Consider the following 24,938-nt stretch of genomic DNA (forward strand, 5'->3'; position numbering starts at 1 on the left):
CTGGATCTGCTTTCGAAGGAGGATTTTAAAAACTACCAGAGATATATTTTCTCATATCAGGATTATGTAAAGACATGGCTACTCAACCAAATACTGGAGCACTTCTCAACTGTGTCAACAATATCTGAGTTTGAGGACAGACATCTCCAGTCATGTATCAGAAGCATAAATGATGCCATCAACAAAGCAAAAACAGGAAAGAGTCATGACTTGAAGACATTTGTGGAAAGCATTCGCAAAGATCTTGATAAACTGGTCATTTCCCAGGATGCTTTTGATGCTTTCATGATCCTAAACAATGCTGATAAGGAACAGTTTGCTGATTGGCTCACAGTGTCTGTGAATGACATGGGAAACATTCTTAGGAGTGAATTTAAAAAGTCAAACTTTGAAAGAAAGCTAAAACAGCTCAATATGAAACCACATAATGAGCTTTTTACCAGAGTGATTGGTTGCGGCAAACAGTGTCCATTCTGTGGAGTGCCCTGTGAGGCAGGAGGAGGAGCCCATTATGAGCACTTTGCTTCACTGCATCGACCACAAGGTCTGGGTTCATATAGGTTTGTTAGAACACAAAAACTTGACACTGAAATATGTTCCTCTCTTGTGATCAGTGATGCTGAGTTTTGCAACAGTATTACAAATGGTAAATATGGGTGGCTGTAGCTCAGGTGGCAGAGCAGGTCAGCCACTAATCAGAAGGTCGGTGGTTCGATCCCAGGCTGCATCCTGGCTGCATGCCAAATATCCTTGGGCAAGATACTAACCCCATGTTTGCCTACTGGTGGTGGTCAGAGGGCCCGGTGGCGCCAGTGTCCGGCAGCCTCGCCTCTGTCAGTGCGCCCCAGAGCAGCTGTGGCTACAATGTAGCTTGCTATCGCCAGTGTGTGAATGTGTGTGTGAATGGGTGAATGACTGAATGTAGTGTAAAGTGCTTTGGGGTCCTATGGACTAGAAAAGCGCTATACAAATGCAGGCCATTTACCATATCATCCCTATAAGTGTTACAAGGAAATGTACCCAGACTGGAATGTCCCTCCAGATACGAGTCTTGAAGCATCCGACTACTGGAAATATGTGATGGCGAAGTACAACAAAGAATTTGCTAGTGCGTATAATGCCAGACCTGCTGATATTCCTGCTGCTTGGAAAAATATCATAAAACAGCAGGCAACAGAAAGCCTTAAAGTGTCCTTCTGGATCAAGTAAGATGGACTTTGTCTGAAAGAACTGATTTTACGTGATTGATAAATAGATAGATATTGTTTTTACATTATATACTTTTTCCAGTTTAATTAAATTACTTTGAATACATAACAACAACAATAATAATAATCATTGTGATTTATGACATTTAATGCATATTTACTTTTTACCTAATGGTTCAAATTGTACAAGGATCTTGAAGATTCAAACTGGGATTTTCATATGATGAATTATTATATGTTACAGACTGGACCTCAACTGAGTGTGGTCATTTTGTGAGTGAGCACAACCTGTCCTTGTTAATGACCTTGAATATGTATGTTTTTCTTTTTCAATATCAAATGTCTAAGATAAACCAAATAGTTTCCAATAGTATCCTTTCTGGCACCACTGCATTGACAAAAGTATTGGGGTCCACCTCTTAATCTTTGAATTCAAGTGTTTATAAAAATTAAACACTTGTGCAGTGTCTTTACAAACATTTGGGGAAAAAAAGTATAATTCTAAAGAGCTCACAGAATTTAAGTGCAGTGTTTTAATAGGATGACACATATCATAGTGATAGCTGTAGTAGGTTTAGTAGTGGCTCCATAGTGTAGTGGTTAACACATTTGCTTAACAAGTGAACGGTTTCTGGTTTAAACCCAATTAGAGACACAAATCCCTTTTGGGTTTGCATCACAGTCTGCTGTGCACCAGATGTGCTGCAGTGTATTTCTTGTGGTTCTCCACTCTGCCTTGGTAGACCACCGTGTCTATTTTTTTACATCAACCTGCACAGAGAAGGAAAAGGCAGCAGGAAGTCAGGTACAGATACATAGAGAAGCCTTTCAAGTTTCAAAATAAAAGATTCACTGCAGATGCTGTTCAGCATACTGAATGAAAAAGCCAACACTCTTCCTTCAACATAAATGGTAAAAGAAAAGTTGTCTTTATCCAGTGGACCATGTTTTCGAAAGCACAGTATGGGTAATCTTAAACTTTTTGTTACATAATTTTGAAAGTTTTACTGTTTCTGTGATAATTACAATACAAATATCTGGTAGTGCCGATACAAAAGCAGAAAGATTTTGTCTAACATTGCTTAAAAAAAAAAAAAAAAAAAGGGTACTGCTAGACATACCAAAGGATCCAATCTGGACCTGCTTTACAAAATATGAAAAACTACTTCAATTGTACGATAAAGTGAACTACTCTTTCTGTGGCGATGTCTGCATTAGAACAGAGATTTTATTCCTAGATCTAAACAAGCTGTATGACAAAACTATGGTTTATCTGTAAAAGCTGTACAAGTGAAGGTTTTGTGCTTTTCTATTGTGATGTGCAAATTGTAATGTCAGCAGATCAATAAATATGAAAAAATGTTGAAACTGCTATTACTACCCAGTCTTTGCGAAGTTAGTGCAGTAAGTCATGACCACAGCGCTCAGCATCACATCGTTCTTGGAGAAGTTGCACGGGAACAGGTCCGTGGCACCGATCATCGGTACGCCGAACACGTAAGGTATCTCGTCTCAGTGCACGGCGTCGGCCCACGTCTCCATCTGGCAGTGGTGGTAGAACGTGTAAAAGTAAACTGGGGACTAGAGATGGACCGATCCGATATTACGTATCGGTATCGGTCCGATACTGACCTAAATTACTGGATCGGATATCGGAGAAAAATAAAAAATGTAATCCGATCCATTAAATATCACGAAGCACGTCGGAGCAGTATGCATCACGTGATAGAGCGGCTGTGGCATGCAGGACCTGTCGGTGGTCTGGATAGCATGTGGAGCTTCGCTAGCAACCCGGCATTTCATCTCCGACAAAGTTATCCCCGAGAGAAGTAAAGCAAGTGTGTAAGTCCATCTCTGAATGTTTGTAAAGCATTCCTGCGTTAAGCTTACCAAACGATATATGGAGCGACTGCCTCTTCTGGCTGCTACTTCAATCATGAAACTGCTTAATGATCAGCTGATCAGCTTTTCTGTCGCGAGTCCGTGTCTCTAGTTTGCTTTTGGCCCACTTTGCACCAGAAAGAGGAAACCAGCGGCTGAACAACAGCAGCACGTTTAAGCTTGATCAGCTGTTGTTAGAATTTATTTATTACTTTCTACTCGAGGATCTTTTTCTACGTAGCTGACGGCTGGTAACTGTGCAGGGGCGGATCTAGCAAAGTTTAGCCAGGGGGGCCGATAGGGCATTAACAGGGAAAAGGGGGCACAAAGACATACTTTTCTTTCTTATTCTCATTTAAAATGTCTAGCTTTTAATAAATAATTATCCGAATCTTACACCCAAAGTTTTAATTTGATGTAAAATGAATAGAAGTCAATTACTGTATATAGTGACTATTAAGTCTAATATATATACCCTAGTAAGCTATAGTACTTTTTCCTTTGGGAAGGTACCATCTGTGCAGTCTGCAATTTTGTTGAAGAAAGATGTTGAATCTATTTAATATTTCCTGAAAAATAATTGATTTCTGTGCTTTTTTTTTTCACACTGCATCAAATTAAGGTTGATTACGTTGATTAAGCATCATGAGGTGGAGCGTGAGGGGTGGTTCCCTATTTTTTATTTATTTATTTTTGTTGTTGCTGGGAGTTGGAACCCTATTAGTTAGGTTGCTTAATATTTACGCTAAGTACTCTTTAAAATACCAGAATAGGGAGGATGGTGTAGGTTTAAGTTTATTAGATTGATCAGTATTGCTGAACTATGAAATTTTTTTTTTTTTTTTTTTTTTTTTTTTTTTTTGCATACAGGTATAACAGAATAGCTTTAGTGTAGTTGTTGTTTTAAACTTGAGTATGAACTTATACAAAATGCAGCAAGATATTAAAAAAAAACGGTTTTGTTGATTAAAAAACACTATATCGGATTCATATCGGTATCGGCAGATATCCAAATTTATGATATCGGTATCGGACATAAAAAAGTGGTATCGTGCCATCTCTACTGGGGACTGAAACTCAGTGAAAGAAATCTCCGTCCCGGGTTCATCCGTGGATCGGGTTTCCTCCTAAGGCGTGGGCACCAATAAGCAGAGTTTTGTCCTTTCCTTATAAGATTCCTAATTATTCAAAGTAACACTCAGGTATGCCGTTCAGCTGGGTTAGTTACAGCGCCGGGAGTAGCTTGGGAGAACAAGGAAACACAGATTGCTTCAGGTTGCCTTCCCAAACCAACTCAAAGGTTTATTAAGTATACAACAGCTTATATAGAGGAAAAAAAGATTCGTGTGTCAGCAGGTTCTCAGTTCAAACCAGTACAGACCAAATAAGGAAACGTCTTCCTGCCTTGTGAGCAAAGAAGTATCCTTTGTGTAGTTTATCAGTTCAGCTACAATTTATGATCATCCCAGCAAAATACACTCCTAGACATAGAATACAGAGCTCTTTCATTAGTGAATTCTGAAACAAACCACCTGGCCTTTAACAAGCTCTTTTCTAAAAGATAAGGAAGGGAGGATGGGAGTAAGGAAGTGGTCTCGTCTCTGTGGTATTTTCGACCTTGGGGTACCAACCTGTGATTCTTACACATCAATTCTTGGGTCAGAGAGAAAGAGAAAAACAACTAGTAAATGGGCCTTATTGAGTAACAGTTTTCCTGTATAATATCACTACAAAACAATATCCTGTAAATGCTACCATGGTATCAAAATATCACAACACTCAGCATGGAGTTTGGCAGTGGCCACAGCTGGTGCCACCCACTGGTGGTCCGTAAACAGGGCCAACAGAGTCTTCCGCCGCATGTCGCCGTTGTCCCTGTCGGCCCAGTCTGTGTACATGAACTTAATGGTCTCCCTCAGGATGTCTTTGCCTGGTGAAGAAGCACAGAGGGGACAAAAGGAGGGGGAAGAAAGAAAAGTGAAAAACTGCTAAGAGTAAAGTAACAGCAGTGCAAGACATTTTTTAAGAGATCGGTCTGATCAAAAGATATGAAACCAAAGCAAATGTTGGTGAGATGAACCAAGAGCCAGGAAGCGAGTGAAAAATCTAGAGAGGAAAAAAAAAAAAAAAGTCTTTCAGATAACAGAACGAGTGACAGGCACAGAGAGGAAGCATGACTGCATTATCCAAACATGTCTGTACTGTGACTGTGGTCCGGCTGCGAGGGGTTCGCAGGCCGATCTGTCAGAAACACCGACGCTGAGATTGGGAGCCGACTACCTTGGGGATGATAGCATTACTGCCCACAGAGCCTCAAAGGTTAAGGCGCAGACACGCTGTGATGTGGATGAGTGGCTCTCTTTAGCACGCTTGTCTTGTTTGATGCACTTCACTGGGCTCACATGTTACTGATTCCATTCTTTACTCGCATGTTTTAAACGCTTAAAGCACTTTCACAGGTTTTTATATTCTTTTGAAAATTCATGTGAACGCAAGCTGTCAGAACTGTAATGTAAGCTTTGATAATTGTCCACATTTGTCATTTTGATGATTATCCGTTTATTTTAATGAATATGTAGCCGCTATGACTGGTGGACCTAAATCTTCACCACCACGTCTGTATACATACAAGCGAAAAGGGGAGTGAGCGGGTCAGCGCTCAGGGCACAGAAACTAAGCTGGCTTCAAACACCATTTATTTCCATTAAAAAAAAAAAAAAAAAAAAAAAAAAAAAAAACAGGGCCAGAGTTACAAATACAAGATAAAATTCCCCGTATACAATAAAAATAGTGTTGCAACCCGCTAAAAGCCCTGCCGGCAGAAATAACTATACACTATTAAAACAAGGCTAAAACATGTTTTTCATATACTAAAATTACCCTCCCATAATCCCACAGTCCAGCGACACATGGGCGAGTGGTCCTTATATAAAAGAGACAGGAGAGGAACTTCTCTTCCGGTATGATAAAACTCGTCAGCAGTAGACCAGGGAGGAGGCCCCTATCACAGACCTGTCTCCTCTTGACAGCGCGTCGCCGCACAGTCCCGCCCCACTCCACACCTGAACACGGCCTCCCTCGTCTCACCGTCAGATGCAGGCAGAAGGGCATCCCTGCCCTGTTGTGCATTGCAGCCATCGCCACCCACTGTTGCTGTTCCTGCATTGGGACTGGATCGCCGAACGACTCGCGGCACCCCGCAGTCAGGCAGCAGTTCCTTCCACACACGTGCGGGCTTGCACGCGTTCCTTTTTCTCCTGCCCACCTTTCGTCCGTCACTCCTCTCTTTGTCTCTGCGCTCGCTGTCCCCTTTAACAGGTCAACCTGGCGGCTGATAGGCCACCTTGGGGAACGCCCCCACCTCACAGGTGCCTACAATTGTCTGTTTAGTCCACAGTGGATTAAAGGAACATGGTACGACATTAACACACATAATATAAATATGAGGATAAAACCATGCCGTATAAATATAAATAAACAAACATGCAATATAAATATCACAATAAAATCATGCAAATAAAATCAAAACTATGTACCAATACACAGATTGATAAAACATAAAAACACAAATTTCCACTGTGTGACAAATACAGCAAACAGAAAAAAACTAACAAATCAACAAACGCGGCTCCTAATAAGACAAAACCTGATGCTGCTGCAAAATGCAGTTAAGTGAGAGGACGCTGTAAAATGGAATAACTGAAAAAGTGGCAGTGTACAGAGGTGGCGTCCTCACCCTCTGGGTATCCGTAGAGGTTGTCAACAAAGTTGGAGATGGTGTAGTCGAACGCCGCAGCTGAGATGCCGTCGTTGTCCTCACTGTCGTCCACAAACTTCAGCCCCTCTCCCTGGTTCACTCCTATCAGGATGTCATAGTTTAGGAACTCCCCCTGGTGGAGAAAATGAGGAAGAACATGGTGAGTGCTGGAACAGAGCCTGTGTGCATCACAAGTCTATAACAGGAAGTGCGGCTGAAACACAGCTTTGTGCATTAGCAGCATTTCATTTCCCAGTAAACAAGTGTACAAACTCAAAAAACACATTCCTCTTAAAAATGTGCAAATGTGAACAAATCACCTTGTTAGAGATCTGCATCTCCACTGTAAATAAACTACAAGCCAGAAAAGAAGAAAACTGCACCAAAGACCAACAAATTCTTCTCATCAGATATTGAAGCTTCTTTCCTGTGTGACAAAAAAAATAGGAGACAGATGTTTGTTTGTTTTTTTGTTCTTTTTAACTAGTTAAACACCCACGCCCAGAAAAATGGTAAATGGCCTGTATTTGTATAGCGCTTGACTTAGTCCCTAAGACCCCCAAAGCGCTTTACACGTTCAGTCATCCACCCATTCACACACTGGTCATGTAACTACAGCCACCCTGGGGCGCACTGACAGAGGCGAGGCTGCCAGATACTGGCGCCACCAGGCCCTCTGACCACCACCAGTAGGCAACGGCTGAAGTGTCTTGCCGAAGGACACAACGACCGAGACTGTCCGAGCCGGGGCTCGAACCGGCAACCTTCCGATTACAAGGCGAACTCCCAACTCTTGAGCCACGATCGCCCAGTGGGGACATGGGGACATTTCATTTTCCAGCAGGAAGCTTTTTGTTATAGCCTTTAGATCAGGGGTCGGCAACCTGCGGCTCCGGAGCCTCATGCGGCTCTTTAGTCCTTATAGTGCGGCTCTGCGTGGTTTGGGAAAATAAATTAGTATTTAGCTGAAGTGTATTTTATTTATGCCAGTTCTTTTTTTTACTTGTAGTTCTAAATTGGAAGATTATTGTGATTTTGCAATATACAAATAAAATTATATTTTGTTATTTTTTCATCGCTCAAAATAAGCATCACACTCGCGGAAGCCGGTGTACCCGGCGAAACACCGTGCATTTATCGAGCCTTTCAACCCCAGATAGGCCAATTATGGCTCTTTGGGTCTTAAAGGTTGTTGACCCCTGCTTTAGATGAACAGAGTTTTTTAATTAAATACATACTCTTTAATAAATGTTCTCTTTTATAAAAAGTAGGATAATTAAAAAAACTTTTATTATACCTTTATTAGAAAAAAACTGTCTTGTTTTCTGTTGTCTGTTATGTAATATTAGGGATGTTTGTGACAATTAATTTCTTCATCGGCTGGACTAACCAATAGTCCACAACTAGGAAACACTGAAATTTTAAGTTAAGTTTGAAAACAGTTTAAAAAAAAAACCACCCCATTCCAAAACGTCTTGTGACAATCTCATTGGCTTAGGGAGTGATGATGTCATAGAACGTCATAAGTCCTTTGATGTTTTTCCTTAAGTAGGGGTGAGAAACAGCAAGATTTAGTTCGTTTCAGCAGCATCTGTGTTTGCAGCATACAAAACGTTCACCACAGAAACATTTGGAAAGCTCTTCAAAGTCATCGTATAGAAACTCCAACATGTTTCCAAGAAAAAAACAACCAATTCAAAAAGATTACGCCGCCTCTCCATGGCGTGGCCGGCCGATTTCCCCAAATGGCGTCTCATCCTCCCAAAGGGCATTAGAGGAGAGTAGGACAATTGATAGATTGATGCATATATACCATCAGAACAGTGTACATCACTGTCACAACAGCGTTTGTTTTCATTCAAAGGCTTTATGATTTTTCCTATAATGGTGGGCCGGTCTCTAGTCAAAATGCCCGGGACAATTTTTTCTGTCCCAGTCCAGCCCTGTATGCAGCTCATCTGCAGTCTGGTGTTACCTACATCTTCCTATTCAGAAGGCAGAATTTCCGAGTTCTGAGTACAATCGAAAGCACCACGACTGCAGTTTTTGTGTTGGATGTAAAAAGCAGGCTAGGATAGAATCAGGCGTGGGATTTCTCTTGTGGAAATGTGCACATTATTTTTTCCTTTCTATTGGTAGGTGGCACAGTGCACTTGTGGCAAGTAAGCAAGCTAGAAGACTGGCAGTCTGGCTGGGTATCCAGTTACGGAAGCAACACATTAACAAGAGAATTCTGAGTAAAACCAAAGTTACTTTCCCTAGTAACTAGTTACTCTGAAAGTAACGAGTAACTTGAAGTAACTGAGTTACTTTTGATAGAAGTAACTAGTAATTAGAGATGGACCGAGCCGATATTACGTATCGGTATCGGTCCGATACTGACCTAAATTACTGGATCGGATATCGGAGAAAAATAAAAAATGTAATCCGATCCATTAAATATCACGAAAGCACCTCACAAAACTTGCAACACGCCGTAACTCACCTCAGAACGTTAGCAGTCGGAGCAGTATGCATCACGTGATAGAGCAGCTGTGGCATGCCGGACCTGTCGGTGGTCTGGATAGCATGCAGAGCTTCGCTAGCAACCTGGCATTTCATCTCCGACAAAGTTATCCCCGAGAGAAGTAAAGCAAGTGTGTAAGTCCATCTCTGAATGTTTGTAAAGCATTCCCACGTTAAGCTTAACAAGTGACTGCCTCTCTCTCTCCAGCTGCTACTTCAATCATGAAACTGCTTAACGATCAGCTGATCGGCTTTTCTGTCGCGAGTCCGTGTCTCTTGTTTGTTTTTGGCCCACTTTGCACCAGAAAGAGGAAACCAGCGGCTGAACAACAGCAGAACGTTTAAGCTTGATAAGCTGTTGTTAGAATTTATTTAATATTTCTTTCTACACCAGGATCTTTTTTTATGTAGCTGACGCTGGTAACTGTGCAGGGGCGGATCTAGCAAAGTTTAGCCAGGGGGGCCGATAGGGCATGAACAGGGAAAAGGGGGCACAAAGACATACTTTTCTTTCTTATTCTCATTTAAAATGTCGAGCTTTTAATAAATAATTATCTGACACCCAAAGTTTTAATTTGATGTAAAATGAATAGAAGTCAATTACTGTATATAGTGACTATTAAGTCTAATATATACCCTAGTAAGCTATAGTACTTTTTACTTTGGGAAGGTACCATCTGTGCAGTCTGCAATTTTGTTGAAGAAAGATGTTGAATCTATTTAATATTTCTTGAAAAATAATTGATTTCTGTGCATTTTTTTTCACACTGCATCAAATTAAGGTTGATTACGTCGATTAAGCATCATGAGGTGGAGCGTGAGGGGTGGTTCCTTATTTTTTATTTATTTATTTTTGTTGTTGCTGGGAGTTGGAACCCTATTAGTTAGGTTGCTTAATATTTACGCTAAGTACTCTTTAAAATACCAGAATAGGGAGGATGGTGTAGGTCTAAGTTTATTAGATTGATCAGTATTGCTGAACTATGAAATATTTTTTTTGTATACAGGTATAACAGAATAGCTTTAGTGTAGTTGTTGTTTTAAACTTGAGTATGAACTTGCAGACTTGCAAAATGCAGCAAGATATTTTAAAAAACAGTTTTGTTGATTAAAAAACACTATATCGGATTCATATCGGTATCGGCAGATATCCAAATTTATGATATCGGTATCGGTATCGGACATAAAAAGTGGTATCGTGCCATTTCTACTAGTAATGTAACTAAGTTACTAATTTAAAGTAACTTACCCAACACTGTGTATCGTTCACCTCCATTATTTAAACAAGTAGCCCTTAAGTATTTAATATTCATATGTTAAAACACTTAAATTTGTCTGTTGTCTCAGTGGCTGATAGTGCCCCACAGGCCTCAGTGTGAGCTTGAAGCCATTATAATGTTACAGTTGTTTAATGTGTAGGTGCTCATGATATAGACCACAGGGTCTGTGTAGATACAGGTGGGACACAACACAAAAACTTGTCACTAACATATGTTCCTCTCTCGTGATCAGTAACATCAGTTTTCACTGCAGTGATACAAACCATGAATTACACCCGTATAAAATCCTCCCAAATCAAAACAGCTCACTGATGCAGATCCTTTGCAGTGCCTTTCTTGGTTCTTTTAAAAATTCCTGCATGTGTGAGTTGCTGAAGCACACCCCGCCCTTACATCTTATATACAGAGACACAGACAAAGAACATTCCACAAACTCTTACATGTTATTTTGAATCAGCAGTGATACATCCTACACTTCCTCTATTCAACTGTAACTACACAAAGCAGCCATGAATGTCCAGCACACACGTGTGTGTGTGTAGAGAGAGAGAGAGCTCACAAAATTAGGTGGTGTTCTTCATTGTAATAGGAAAGGTAATATGGGTCCCCACCGTTTCTCAAAGACTTGTTTCTGTAGTCTGAGTATGTAATTTGTTCCATCAGACAGACATGGATCCATAGATTATATCTGGTTTTAACCATCTGATAGTTATGCATTTTAGGGCTGCAGTGAGTCATATATTTAGCAAGTAAGTTTTGGCTTTGCAGTCAATATGTTCTGCAATCCTTCCCAACACTGCTACTGTAGGACTTAGTGGAATATTTACCTTGGAAAATGTCTTTGAGAGCATCAAATATCTGCCTCCAGAATACACAGAGTTTAGGGCAGAGCCACAATATATGAGTGTGGTTGGCAGAGTGTGTCCCACAGTTCCTCCAGCATGAACTCAGATGTGTTGGACCCATCTTAGCAGTTATTTCTGGAGTTCTGTTGAATCTGGTACATTAATGCCCCCTTTATTTTGGGCAAGTGCAGGATTTTGAGTCTAATTCTAGGCCGCTGTTTAGCCTACATGAAGTTAGAAATTCTTCAATACAGCTTGGACTCTCCACCATTTGACCCTTAGAACTGAAGAAGCTTCTCGGATGAGAGGTGAAACGTCTTCAAGTAACTCAAAGAAGTCCAGACGCTTTTCTTTGCAAGCTCCTTAGACTACGATGACCTGGATGACTGAGAACCTTCACAGACTTCTCCACACTTTAAATGCACTCTAATGATGGGAACGTGTGGTAACATTTAGTCTTAACTGAAATAACATATCGCATCTATAAATGCGATTAAAATGTTTACCAAAGACTAACGTTTTTCATTCAGAACAAACAGCATATTTCAGGTTAGGGCTGCACAACTAGTTTGTCCAATATTAAAATGACAGTTGTTACAATTATTCACAGATTGTTGTGGCAAAATGTGTTTTGATTGCACTGTCATGTCAGAATACTGCTTTCACCTTTACTTTGTGCTACACTCATGTTAATTAATCTTCATAAATTAATGTTTGCAAACACAAAGTATAAAGTTTTCCACTCTGCTATTTGTACCTGCACAACAGATGTGAATAAAACTCAAACCTATACGAGCTCCTTCTCCGTTTCCCTGCAACATTTTGTATAGATCTAACTTTTTGCCACATAAATAACCTTCTGATGTGTTTACCTACAGTGGCCCCTAGAGACAAAGCATGTATAAACTCCAAAACACTTACAAATTCCAAATAGCACGCACAAACTCCTCAACACATACAAAATCCAAAACACATGCAAACTCCAAAACACATGCAAAATCCAAAACACGTACAAAATCCAAGACACGTACAAGCTCCAAAACACATACAAAATACAAAACACGTGCAAAATCCAAAACACGTGCAAACTCCAAAACACGTGCAAACTCCAAAACATGTACAAAATTCAAAACACTTACAAAATTCAAAACACGTACAAAATCCAAAACACGTACAAAATCCAAAACACATGCAAAATCCAAAACACGTACAAAATCCAAGACACGTACAAGCTCCAAAACACATACAAAATACAAAACACGTGCAAAATCCAAAACACGTGCAAACTCCAAAACACGTGCAAACTCCAAAACATGTACAAAATTCAAACCACTTACAAAATTCAAAACACGTACAAAATTCAAAACACGTACAAAATTCAAAACACATACAAAATCCAAAACACGTACAAAATCCAAAACACATGCAAAATCCAAAACACGTACAAAATCCAAAACACGTGCAAAATCCAAAACACGTACAAAATTCAAAACACGTGCAAACTCCAAAACACATGCAAAATCCAAAACACGTGCAAACTCCAAAACACATACAAAATCCAAAACACATGCAAAATCCAAAACACGTACAAAATTCAAAACACGTGCAAACTCCAAAACACGTGCAAAATCCAAAACACGTACAAAATTCAAAACACATGCAAAATACAAAACACGTACAAAATCCAAAACACGTACAAAATCCAAAACACATGCAAAATCCAAAACACGTACAAAATCCAAAACACGTGCAAAATCCAAAACACGTACAAAATTCAAAACACATGCAAACTCCAAATCACAACGGAAGTGCTCCAGGACGCTAGGGGCAGTGTTGAGCTCGATTTGTAAAATAAACGGCAAGTTTGTTGCAAACACATGGGCTCTAGTCTCCGTTGCGCTTCCCAGGTTGCCTAGCAACTATGATACTAACAGCTGGAAACGTGTCATACAACTTTTTTTGACAGAAATGAAGGAGAACATATTTTTTTTCATTTGTTTGTTTGTTTCTACAAGAGCTTTGTGTGATTTGATAAGTATCTGAGGCTGAGACCACAGGACAGTAAAACATGATTTTTGGGCTTCATTTCTGTACTGAACAGTCATTTAAGATTAGCTAGTAAATAACAATTAGCTAATGTTGTTCATGAGACTAAAGTCATATCACTTTGGTAATGTAAATATAATATGGCCAATATTATGGTTATTATATTAGTCATTATTAGGTATTACAGCAGTGAACATGAACTCTTTGTCAAATACTGAGCTTCAGTACAGATTCAAGTTGCAGTTATTTACATGTCTTACCACCTTAAATCTTCACTCAAAGACAAGTATATAGGAATGACTGCCAAATTTATTTGCCACTGAAGCCGAAGGATGGCATCTGAATAAAACCTCTCTTGACATGCCTAGATGACATTAAAGCTTGGTTGGCTCTAAACTTTTTAAATTTGAATGAAAAGAAAACAGATTTGTTGGTGTTTGGACCCAGTGGCCCCTGTGAGTCCTCTTCTTTTCATTTGGAACCCCTGGAGGTTTATTTTAAACCTGTTGTTACTGCCCTTGGTTTTAAGTTGGACCAGTCCATTTTTATCATTTAAGGCGACTGGCAAGAGTGAAATCGTTTCGTTCTAGGCAGCACTTTGAAACCGTGATCCATGCTTTTATTTCTTCCCCTGTGGACTACTGTAACGCACTTTATGTGGGGGTCAGTCAGTTGTTACTCTGACATCTGCAGCTGGTTCAAAATGTATATTGACAGTGCATATATAGGTGTATCATATACAGTATAAGAGACAAATGTTGTTCCTTCAGTATGTTGGTGTCAGGGGTTAGACACTTTTTCAAACACAAGTAAGTGAAATAAGACACTGCAGACCGACTCAGAGTTTAAGAACGTGTACACGGGTGAATGCCTCTGAGAAGACAGACACACCGAGTACAGGCTGCTTGCTTTATTTATAAGGCAAAAAATGGGTAACAGTACTTCCTCTTTTACCAGAAAAGAGGAGAGTTCAGACATAAAGTTCAGACATAAAGTTCAGACATAGAGTCAGCTTATCTGATCTTTCACACACTAAAATAAGAATACAGAAATATATCATGCTTATCTGATCTTTCACGCTTAAAGTAAGGATACAGAAATATATCATGTCTTGTCAAAACATCTTAAACACTTAAGCAAGGAATGCATTGTGTTCTCTTTTAACAATAAGCTTGGTTATGTGAAAATATATGAACACTCGGTTATAAGGCATACTTGGTTATATTGCATTTGAATAAAAAGCATATTTGTTTTTACTTGATTACACTCAATGATTTGTATTTAATAAAAATCCTCTGACAGTTGGCATTACTAAATTTGGCTCAAATGCTTACATACATGTGTAAAAAGAAAATGTACAAGCTGTGAGCTGTTTCAAATCAAATCACTTTTATTGTCACATCACATGTGCAGGTACATTGGTACAGCACATGTGAGTGAAATTCTTGTGTGCGAGCTTCACAAGCAACAGAGTTGTGCAAAATACAATAATGTAAACAAGCAAAATACAAGAATGGCTACATCTGAAACTAATAAATATATGTACAATATATAATAGTATATATATGTTTCTGATAAAATGAAGAGTAGACTGATGTATTAAATATTCCTTTATTGGGTGAGAAAATCAGACCATGTCATAACTGCTTTAAGTCATACAGAATAGATATCAGAGCTTTAAACAGGCTGACGTCTGCTAAATGGGTCAAACTGGGCAGAAAGTATACAAACACATAACATCCTTATAGAATATGATGTAACACTATAGATCAACTTAGCTCAGAATATATAAAGCATATAAACAGTTACAGCAATATGATGCAACAAACACAGCAGCTACTGATCCAAAATACTCAAAGCTTCATAGAACTGAAACAAACATTTATTTTTAGTTCCATTCTGCTGCTGATACAGACTTTAGGTTTCTGAACAATAAACTTGTTGCTGCCTTTCATAGTGCGTAACTTGAAGGCCCTGAGTACTTTCTCCCACACTGGAAACACTGGAATGATAAAATTATTTGAACATTACCTAATAAGACTGATTCAGGACAGACAATTAGTTATTTTAAACTTTTCTAGCAGTCCTTCACAAACAGGGAACAGTCTGTCTATTCTCTCCATCTGTTAGCTGCTGCTGGCTCTTCCTCCTCATCTTCCTCACATACTGCTGAGATTGTCCTGGTGGATCATCAGGGGTGCAAAGCCTCACAGATGATGTAATGCGGTGGGTCCCTCAGTCTGTCCTCACTCTGGCCACTTGCAGGTGTCACACATAGAAATCAAATGTGTGATAAGCTGCTGGATTCAAACACAAGTGTGACTTATAAATACATGTTCATACTTTTATTCCACAATCAGAGAGAAAGAAACAGAGAGAGAGTGCAGGACAGACAGACAGGTGACAGTCTCAGGTGTACACACTGCTACAAAACAGCACCAGAGAAGGAGGATTTAGTGTTTGTGTCATTACGAGTGCTAAACAAGAAGAGTTCCCAGATGGTAGGGCTGGGCGATATGACCCAAAATTCATATCTCGATATTTTTTAGCTGGATGGCAATATAAGATATATATCTCGATATATTTTTTTAAAGCCATAAAGTAAGAACAAAAAGAGAGTTCTTAGTCAAAGCTGTGTCCCAGATGTCACACAGGCACTTTTATTAACATAGAGCAGATGTACATAAAATTTACTCAAAAATAAATTATGAGCATTTATTAAATAATAATGCTCCATAAATAAAAGAAAACAATGTTGTTTTTGTGCATAACAAAAAGCTCACAATTGTGCAGTCAAAATGTAAACTAAAAGACGCTGAGCACAATAACAAAGACAGATTTCACAGCTGCTCTGTTCCCAACTTGTACTGCGTGACTGACAGCCTGGAGTTTGAAATCCGCTTCGCAACCGCGTCTCTTAACAGGTGCCATTTATAGTCCTTATACACAGTAGGGTAATATTACGTTGAAGCACAGTACGTATCACTCCGCGAGGCTCAGCCGTAATGCTCCGACAATCCATCAAGCGGTGCAGCTCCGTAGCTTACTAAAGTCGTACTAAAACATTTTTTGACAGATTGCTGAGCGCCGTGTTCCACATAAAATCGGTTCGCGGCCATCAAGCACAACCAGAATTCATACATAAGGCGCGCTGTCAACTTTTGAGAAAATGAAAGGATTTTAGTCCGTGCAGCCCCTCTGGGCTGCATGGCGTTAGCGTGGTTAGCTCGTTAGCATGGTTAGCTAGCTAACACGTTGACGCCGTCCAGCCCCACGCACGGGGCGATGCGCAGTAACTCGTTAACGGAGATTTGCCGTGTCCATCTTGTCGCTTCCTGCAGGTGAAGCGATGGGGGACGAGGAGTTGTGTTCAGTGAAGGAGAGGCGAGGCCGAGTAACATTGCGTAAAGACGAAAGTGGACGAAAGAGAGGCAAACCTGCGGCTCCACAAGTATAATTATAACGTAACATAGACTATATCGATATAAAGGATATTGTCACATCTTATATCTCGTATAAAAATATATCGATATTTTTTAAAAACTCGATATATCGCCCAGCTCTACCAGATGGTACAGTGGACACGTGTGACTCCTGTGATTAAAGCATCTTTCTTTCAGCTTAAGGAGTGAACCGTCAGCTGACTGACATGACTGACTTTAATTACGCATAAAATCATCACATTCTCTGTAAGATTAAAGTCAGCTATTGAACGGCGAATATTTTGAAGTGAAGGCTTTAAAACCAAGTTAGTACAAACGTCGCTAATGTCACATAACTTTCCCGACATGTTGCCAACAGTAATGTTTTAATGTTCTTCATTATAAAAACATTTGCGCATAAATAAGTGACATAATATTCAGTACTTACTTCTGGAAGTTTACTCTTCGTCCGCTCCGCTTCCGCCGTTTTTTTTCAGCAAAATTATCCAAACCACCGCCGCACTATGAAGTCTGGGATATGTTGGGCCATGAAGGCTACACAGACCCATCCTTAAAATTCAGGGAAATTAAGGACGCATTTGAGGGCCGCATTTCGAGCAGCCTTTGAATTGGGACAGTCTTTGTCGTGTCGCTGTGACATAATCGGCCTTAAAATGCGGCCTTTAAGGCTGCAGACCCCAAATCCGGTCATTGGTACTTCCTGGCTTGTGTAGTTACTAGGTAACAAAAGCTCAACACTGCCCCTAGCGTCCTGGAGCACTTCCGTTGTGTTTTGGATTTTGCATGTGTTTTGGAGTTTGCGCGTGTTTTGGGGTTTGCACATGTTTTGGATTTTGCACGTGTTTTGGATTTTGCACGTGTTTTGTATTTTGTACGTGTTTTGTATTTTGCATGTGTTTTGTATTTTGCACGTGTTTTGTATTTTGCACGTGTTTTGTATTTTGCATGTGTTTTGGAGCTTGCATGTGTTTTGGATTTTGCACGTGTTTTGGATTTTGTAAGTGTTTTGGAGTTTGTACGTGCTTTGTCTCTAGGGGCCACCGTAGTTTACAGAAAATGTATTTGATAGTAGCTTATTTTGTAACTTTTAGTGGGCCTATGCAATGTTCCCTCTAAGCTGCGCACGTGCGCAATTGCGCACTGCTGGCACAGTCTCTGCGCACAGAAATTCTGCGTTGCGCACAAAAAAATCTAACCTGAATTGAAATTAAAATTAATACTTTAACAATTCTGTTTTGCAGTGTTAGTCAGTAAGTGACTGGCTGCTCCCATATGGGAACGATGCCACCTTATCCCATAGTCCAGCCAATAATGCGTATATGCGCAGCCAATCAACGTTGTTGGCAGGCTATGACAGCGTCCTTATGTGCCAACGCCGGTGTGTTAGCTGTCAAAGCGGCGTGGCTGATGTGGAGTGAAGCCATGTTAATGACAACGTGTACAACCATTGGAGATGTGAGCAGGACAGACGGAACAATTGACGGAAAAATTGGGGACTTTACACCAGTTTTTAAATCGTGTTGATAGGCCACGTAAAACCAGAGTTGTGATAAAAAAAATGCAATGTTTGGTTTTCTTCCTGAATACTGGTTGTTTATATTTACTGCGGGAAGAAACGGTTAAATTGGCGTTTTATAAGAAAAAAGGCTCGAAAGCGCTCTCCACCTGTGAGCAAAAACAAACCCCACCCCCTCTGCCTTTCCTATTCGTCTAAAAAAGTACCATGTCGACCAATCAAAAAATGATATGGCAACGTGGCATCTAGTTGTTAAGAAACGGGGGAAGTTTTAGGAGTGACGGTGGTGTTTTGAGATGTGAGAGATTTGCGACGTTTAGCGCAAATCTTGTGTAGTTAGTGTGTAGTGTAGTCAGTAGTTTTGTTGTGTGCGTCAGAACAATGAGGCGACTGCTGAATGTTACAGGTGTTACAGGAGCAGTGCTTTAAGTGGGCCGGTACGCACCGGTACTCAGTACCGCCACTTCTAAATATAGCTCTTGAGAGTACCGCCACCTCTCCATGCGCCCAGAACGTGCTTTTAGCGTACCGGTACTCTCATTTGCACATCGTTTGGCTGCACTGCCGCTTTTCAGAGCGCCCTTCACAAGCACGCTTCCTAATTCGTCCCACCGAGAGCAGAGACTACATTACCCATACACCAATGTGTTTTACAAGTGAAAAGCGCATGCGTCGCTTTTGCCGTTGTCATGTCAACAACTCAACGTGGTCCGGAGAGGGTGTGTAAAACGCGCAAACAGCTGCTCGTTAAAATACAAAAACAATGAACACTTAATATGCTCTCCTGGCTTCAGACTCTGAGTAGTAAAAGAACAAGGTCAGAATCAGAGGACTCGCTGGCTGACACCCCACCAAGCCAGAATGATATCGCTGCAGGTCAGACGCAAGCTAATGAAAGCTGCACTAGTGCCGCAGCCGCGGACGACGGCACTTTTGGCGACGACGAGGACGAGAATGACACCATTTCTACTGATGACAACAGCCGCGTTAGCGAGCATGAGTGGCCAGAATGTTGGTCCCAAGCACAAGTCCGGTATTTCTCCACAAATTACAAGTGGCTGATCAGCAGAAATCAAAAGTTGGGTTGTAGTGTGTGTAGTCAAGTTTGTGCTCGCGTGGACATGCAGCAAGGGCAGAGAGTGTCGCAGGAGTGGAGTGGGTGCTTAATCTCGTCTTTTGGAAGGGACAAGGCTGCACAACAAAACTCACTACGAAAGAAAATAAAAGAGCACAGAGACTCAATTTATCACAAGAAAGCAGTTGAAATAAAAGAGAAGGCAACACAAAATACAATGCAAAAACACATTGAAGATATGAGAAAGGCTGACTACGCTTCAACTTGCAATGTGTTTAGAACAGCTTATAAGATTGGCAAGCATGGGCGTCCCTTTACAGACATGCCAATAGATGTCCAGTTGCAAGTCTTAAATGGTGTCAAGATGGGCAGAGTTTTGCACTCTAATAACTCATGTGCAAATATACTGGATCACATTGCAGCTGAAATGAAAAAGAAGGTAGTCAATGACATAGTGATGAATGAAAGAAAATTGTGTGTGCTCATTGATGAATCCACTACAATAAGTGGAAAGTCTGTGCTTGTCGTGTGCCTGCGGTCAGCTATTTCCAGTGAAAATCCAGACACAATATTTTTTGAACTGATTGAGCTGCAGGGGACCACAGCAAAGGACATCACTGAAGCACTGTTAGGATGTCTTCATAATAATGGCTTTGACCCTCACTACCTACAGCAACATTTGTTGGCATTTGCTTGTGATGGAGCCTCAGTGATGCTTGGGAGGAAAGCAGGAGTTGCTGCGCAGCTTTGTTCCAAATTCCCTTACCTGTTTGTCTGGCATTGTTCCAATCACAGACTGGAACTGGCAGTTTGTGATGTTTTGAAGGAGGTAGGAGGAATCAACCACTTTAAAATATTCTTAGATCAGCTTTACTCCCTCTACCATGCATCACCAAAAAACCAAAGGGAGTTAACCGAGAGTGCTCACAATGTTGGACAACGTCTCCTTGTGATAGGCCGTGTTTTATCAGTGCGTTGGGTTGCTTCAAGTGAGAGAACAGTGAAAGCAGTATGGGAGAACTACCAAGCTCTGCAGGTACACTTTACAAGTGCTGCTGCTGATACCAGCAGGGACTCAAGAGAGAGAGCAAAATACAAAGGACTCAATGATGTTCTCACTACTGTTTCTTTTGTGGTCAATCTTGGCATCATGTATGACGCTTTCACAGAACTCAGTGACCTCTCAAGAATGCTCCAGAGATGGGACATGACTTTGGATCAAGCAGACAGGCAGCTGGACCGACAAATCCGGGTGTTTGAGTCAATGGTATCCACACCTGGTCCCACACAAACTGCCATTGAAGCTGAAAAGGAGAAAATCTTCAGAAATGTATGCCTGCATGAAAATCAGAGGGTTATAAAAATCAACCATGGCCAATTTTTCCGTAGCCTGGCTGAAAATGTTAAGTGCAGGATGACTCCAACAACTTCCTCGCATGTCAGTAAAACCTCATCTGAAAAGACAGATAGTCACCTCCTCTCAGACATCAAGGTCCTCCAGTCTGACTCCTGGCCTGCATCTCTAGATATTCAATATGGGGATGCAGCGGTCAGACGTTTATGTCAGAGATTCAGAGTTGGGGAGAGGGAAAGTGTCCTAGGATTTAGGGAGTATAAAGACCTTAAAGCTTCCAAGACACCAGCAGCCCTGAAGCCGCTTCTTACAGCTGTCCACACCATTGCAGTATCAACAAGTGAATGCGAGCGAGCTTTCAGCTCAATGAATGATACTTTGACAGATAAAAGAAACTCTCTCAACATCAAAAGGCTTTCAAATATGATTTTCCTGAAATGCAACGGACCACCCTTGGATCAGTTTAACACACAAACATATGTGCAGACATGGCTGGCACTAGGGAGGAGAAGTGCAGCATCCACAAACTGCGAAGCCCAAAGTGAAAGGAAAGTGGAGCCCAAAACGTGCTGGAGCCTTTTCTAGGTAAAATGATTTGTACAGTATTTCTCATTTTTCATTTGGTGTACTGTGATTGTATTTTGCTGAATCTGCTTTTGTATATTTTTCAGGGGTAAAGAAATGAACCATTTTCAAGACTCAAGATTATGTTCTACTGTTCTATGGTTATTATGTTTGGGTTGCTTCAAGTGAGAGAACAGTGAAAGTAGTATGGGAGAACTACCAAGCTCTGCAGGTACACTTTACAAGTGCTGCTGCTGATAGCAGCAGTGACTCAAGAGAGAGCAAAATACAAATTAGTTTATAATTTATTTTATGTACATTTTGTTAAAAAAAAAAATTCAATACCTTTTTGCACATTTTATTTATGTTCAGTAGCTCTTTCTAGCTCAAGCAAATCCACAAACTAATAAAATGATTTATTATTTTGTATAAGGTTGTCTGTTGACTGTTGTATATAAAACCCATTCAATATAGTTGTTGTTACCTCAGGGGAGGCGGAAAAAAAATAGAGTACCGGCACCTCTTCTGGGCCACTTAAAGCACTGTACAGGAGTGATACATCTGCTGCTGTCAGGCCTGCAGGTATCAGACTGTTGTTCTCCTTTATTTCATAGTGGACAGAAATTATTTTTTGGAGTGGCACAAATAATTTGTGTGGCATCAGATTTGATGCAGAACAGCTGATTGTTCTGTAAATAGTTTGAAATGTTTATTTAAAAACGTCTTGGCTGCATTTAAAAAAATAGCTGCAAAAAACGTTGTTTGCCAAACTGAGTTACTTTTTTGAAGAAGTAACTATATAATTAATTGCCCAGCATTGGTCATTATATACTGTATTTTGGAGACAGAGAGTTACAGGACTCTCTCCCAGACCACAGACTCATAATACAAGTCAGAGCTGTATAAAAGAAAAAAGAAAGTTGTGTTTTCGAAATTGGAGTTCAAGTTATTTTTACTTCCAATAGTGTTAACATACTGCACAGGTCATGAACAAGATTTTTTTTTACATTTTCATTGTAAATGGGCTAAAGCAGTTAATTAAAAGTAGTCTAACATAAATGTAAACGCTGTAATTTGATTATTTTAATAAACCATGTAACTTGGATGGATTCGATGCCGGCGTGACCACAGTGCACACGTCTGATGTCGCTCATTGGTCCAAGGGATCGCTCAGGGAGTTTGTGTGTTCGCTCAGACACGTGAAAAATTAGAGGGAACATTGGGCCTCTGACATTCAGTACCCAGTTATTAAAATGTTAAGTGTAAATCATCCCCAGCCCACAATAGCAGCTGAATTTACTACGATTTCAGATCTTTTTACATGTCAATAAGAAACCACCGATGTGTAAAACAGGCTGACAACAGAATGACGTAAACCACACTGCTGCAACTGTGCAGCTCTCAGGTTTGATCTATTGTTTCTCTCTGTTTTTATGACATTTTTCACTGTGGATTACAACAACATCAACATTAGAAAATGAAATACATTTATAGTAGGTGATCATTAATCACTATTATTGGCACTATTAAAGGGCTCCAAAAATCAAACTTTGCTTAGGGCACCACGGAGGGCCAACCCTTTTTACACTTCAACAATTGTACACAAAATACAATCATCCATCCTTCTATCTATTTATGTTCTTCCGCTTATATAATTCAGCATCACAGGGAAGCTGGATCCCAGTTGTTTTTCACAGAGGGCCAAGCAGTGGAGGGAGCTGCCGACCTCCCAGCAATACATGTAAAAGCTTTATTTTACACTGACTCTGGTCATCTTTATCTATCATAAAAATGTTCTTCATGATCTGAAACACGTAAGTGTGGCAAATATGCAAACAGCTAAGAAATCAGGATGGGCTAAATCGTTTCTTACTGCACTTCTGTTAGGCGACTGAATAAAAACACAAAGTCAGCAGTCTGGCTATGAATGTCTTTAATGTTTCCCAGATCAGAATCACAGCATACAGTGTATAATAACTTCTAAAGTAAACAGAAATATCATCACCTCATTTATTTATATAATTTTACTTTACTTTTTTTAATAATCATCTTTTTTTTATTCCATTATTTAACATTTTTCTTCATCTCAAGTCTCGAGTTTCTGAGTTCAACAAAGAAAGTAGAAAGAAGACAACAGGTGCAGATTTGCAATGGACACCAAGCTGAGGGTTTCTCTGTGGGTGTCACTGTCTCTGTGCACGTTTGACACTGTGGACGTGACACAGGATCATCCAATCATGAAGTTTTGCTTTGCTGACAGTTTCTAAGTGTTGGAATAAAATAAATCCAGCAGTTATACCACAGAAAGGACAAAGTGTGGCTCTAACAGCTGTTGAACACACACAGACTGTGATGTTCTCCACACGTCACCCATCGCTCTGCACTTTTCCAGCATCCAACTGTTTTTCTGCTACATAACATCACTGCAGGAGAAAAACAACGGACAGACAGACAGACAGCACAGTGTGACACGAGCAGGTCAGACCACCTGTGTGATCTCATGAGTCTGTGAGGATATGAGGCATCTTATGGTATCAAAGCCCTGGAGTCTGTCAAACATGGCTACATGTAAACACTGCTACATGTTAGGTGAGCTAACATTTAACTGACTGCACTTTTTTCGGTCTCAGTTTAGGTCATTTATGTCCTTACTGCGAATCACTGAAAGGCAAAGCTGGCTTTTATCGCTCTGATGTTACGCACATCATGCAGCACAGATTCATCTCTGATCACAAGACTCATATTTCAAAATAAAAGCGAGCTAAGGCTTGAAAAGAGGACGACGAATTTATGATAATCGCAGAGAAAAGAGCAACGAAAGGATTTAAAACTTGATGAAAATGTTTTTTCTCACTGAAAACTAGCAAATCCTAATAAACAGCATGACTGGCCCTCTGCTGTGAGGGGGCTTCAGTGGACATGACTTCTGCTACAGCGACCTTCCTGCTACAGGATGGTCACATGATAACGATCAACGTTATGACAAAAATAAAATAAATGTTGAAGAAACAAAGACAAAACTGATCGGTGGTAAGGATGAACTCATTTGAAACCTCAAGCTAACGGCCATTTTTTTCTTCTCATTACAAACTGCACCTGTTGTCTTTTGTCATCACAAAATAAGCATATCATTCATTCACTCCAAAAAACCCCAAAAAAACAAAACATAAAATAAACAAGAAACTTAATATTTACAAATATTTTGTCTGTTTTTTTTCTTACACTTAAAAATGTACAGTTCTGATCTTCCAGATGTTTCGTCTCCATCCGTCTCCCAGTTTGGTATTTTCTTCTCTGTCCAGTGACCTCAGAGTGAGCGCTGAATGTGCCACAATGGCGCCCTCTAGTGTTGGCTTATAAAACAGACAAGGAGAAAGAACAGAGCCGAATGAAAGGACTCGTTTGTGTTCTCTCCTCTGCTGTAGCTGTGTGGTGCTGAGGTTAACTACACAACCCCTCGCCGC

At 40.3% G+C, this 24,938-nt stretch overlaps 1 protein-coding gene across 1 annotated transcript; it reads left to right on the plus strand.

Moving 5' to 3' along the window:
• The first annotated feature begins 19,257 nt into the window (after positions 1–19,257).
• On the plus strand, positions 19,258–21,495 carry LOC147336066 (E3 SUMO-protein ligase KIAA1586-like). Its single transcript, XM_086286135.1, has one exon. It carries the CDS (start codon positions 19,258–19,260, stop codon positions 21,493–21,495), a length of 2,238 nt encoding a protein of 745 aa, XP_086142261.1.
• The last annotated feature ends 3,443 nt before the right edge of the window (positions 21,496–24,938 follow it).

The sequence above is a fragment of the Aulonocara sp. 'chitande type north' Nkhata Bay genome, linkage group LG3, assembly GCF_057382095.1.
Source record: "Aulonocara sp. 'chitande type north' Nkhata Bay isolate Kocher_YH1m ecotype deep benthic linkage group LG3, A_spYH_male_GT1.1, whole genome shotgun sequence".
Taxonomy (NCBI): Eukaryota; Metazoa; Chordata; class Actinopteri; order Cichliformes; family Cichlidae; genus Aulonocara; species Aulonocara sp. 'chitande type north' Nkhata Bay.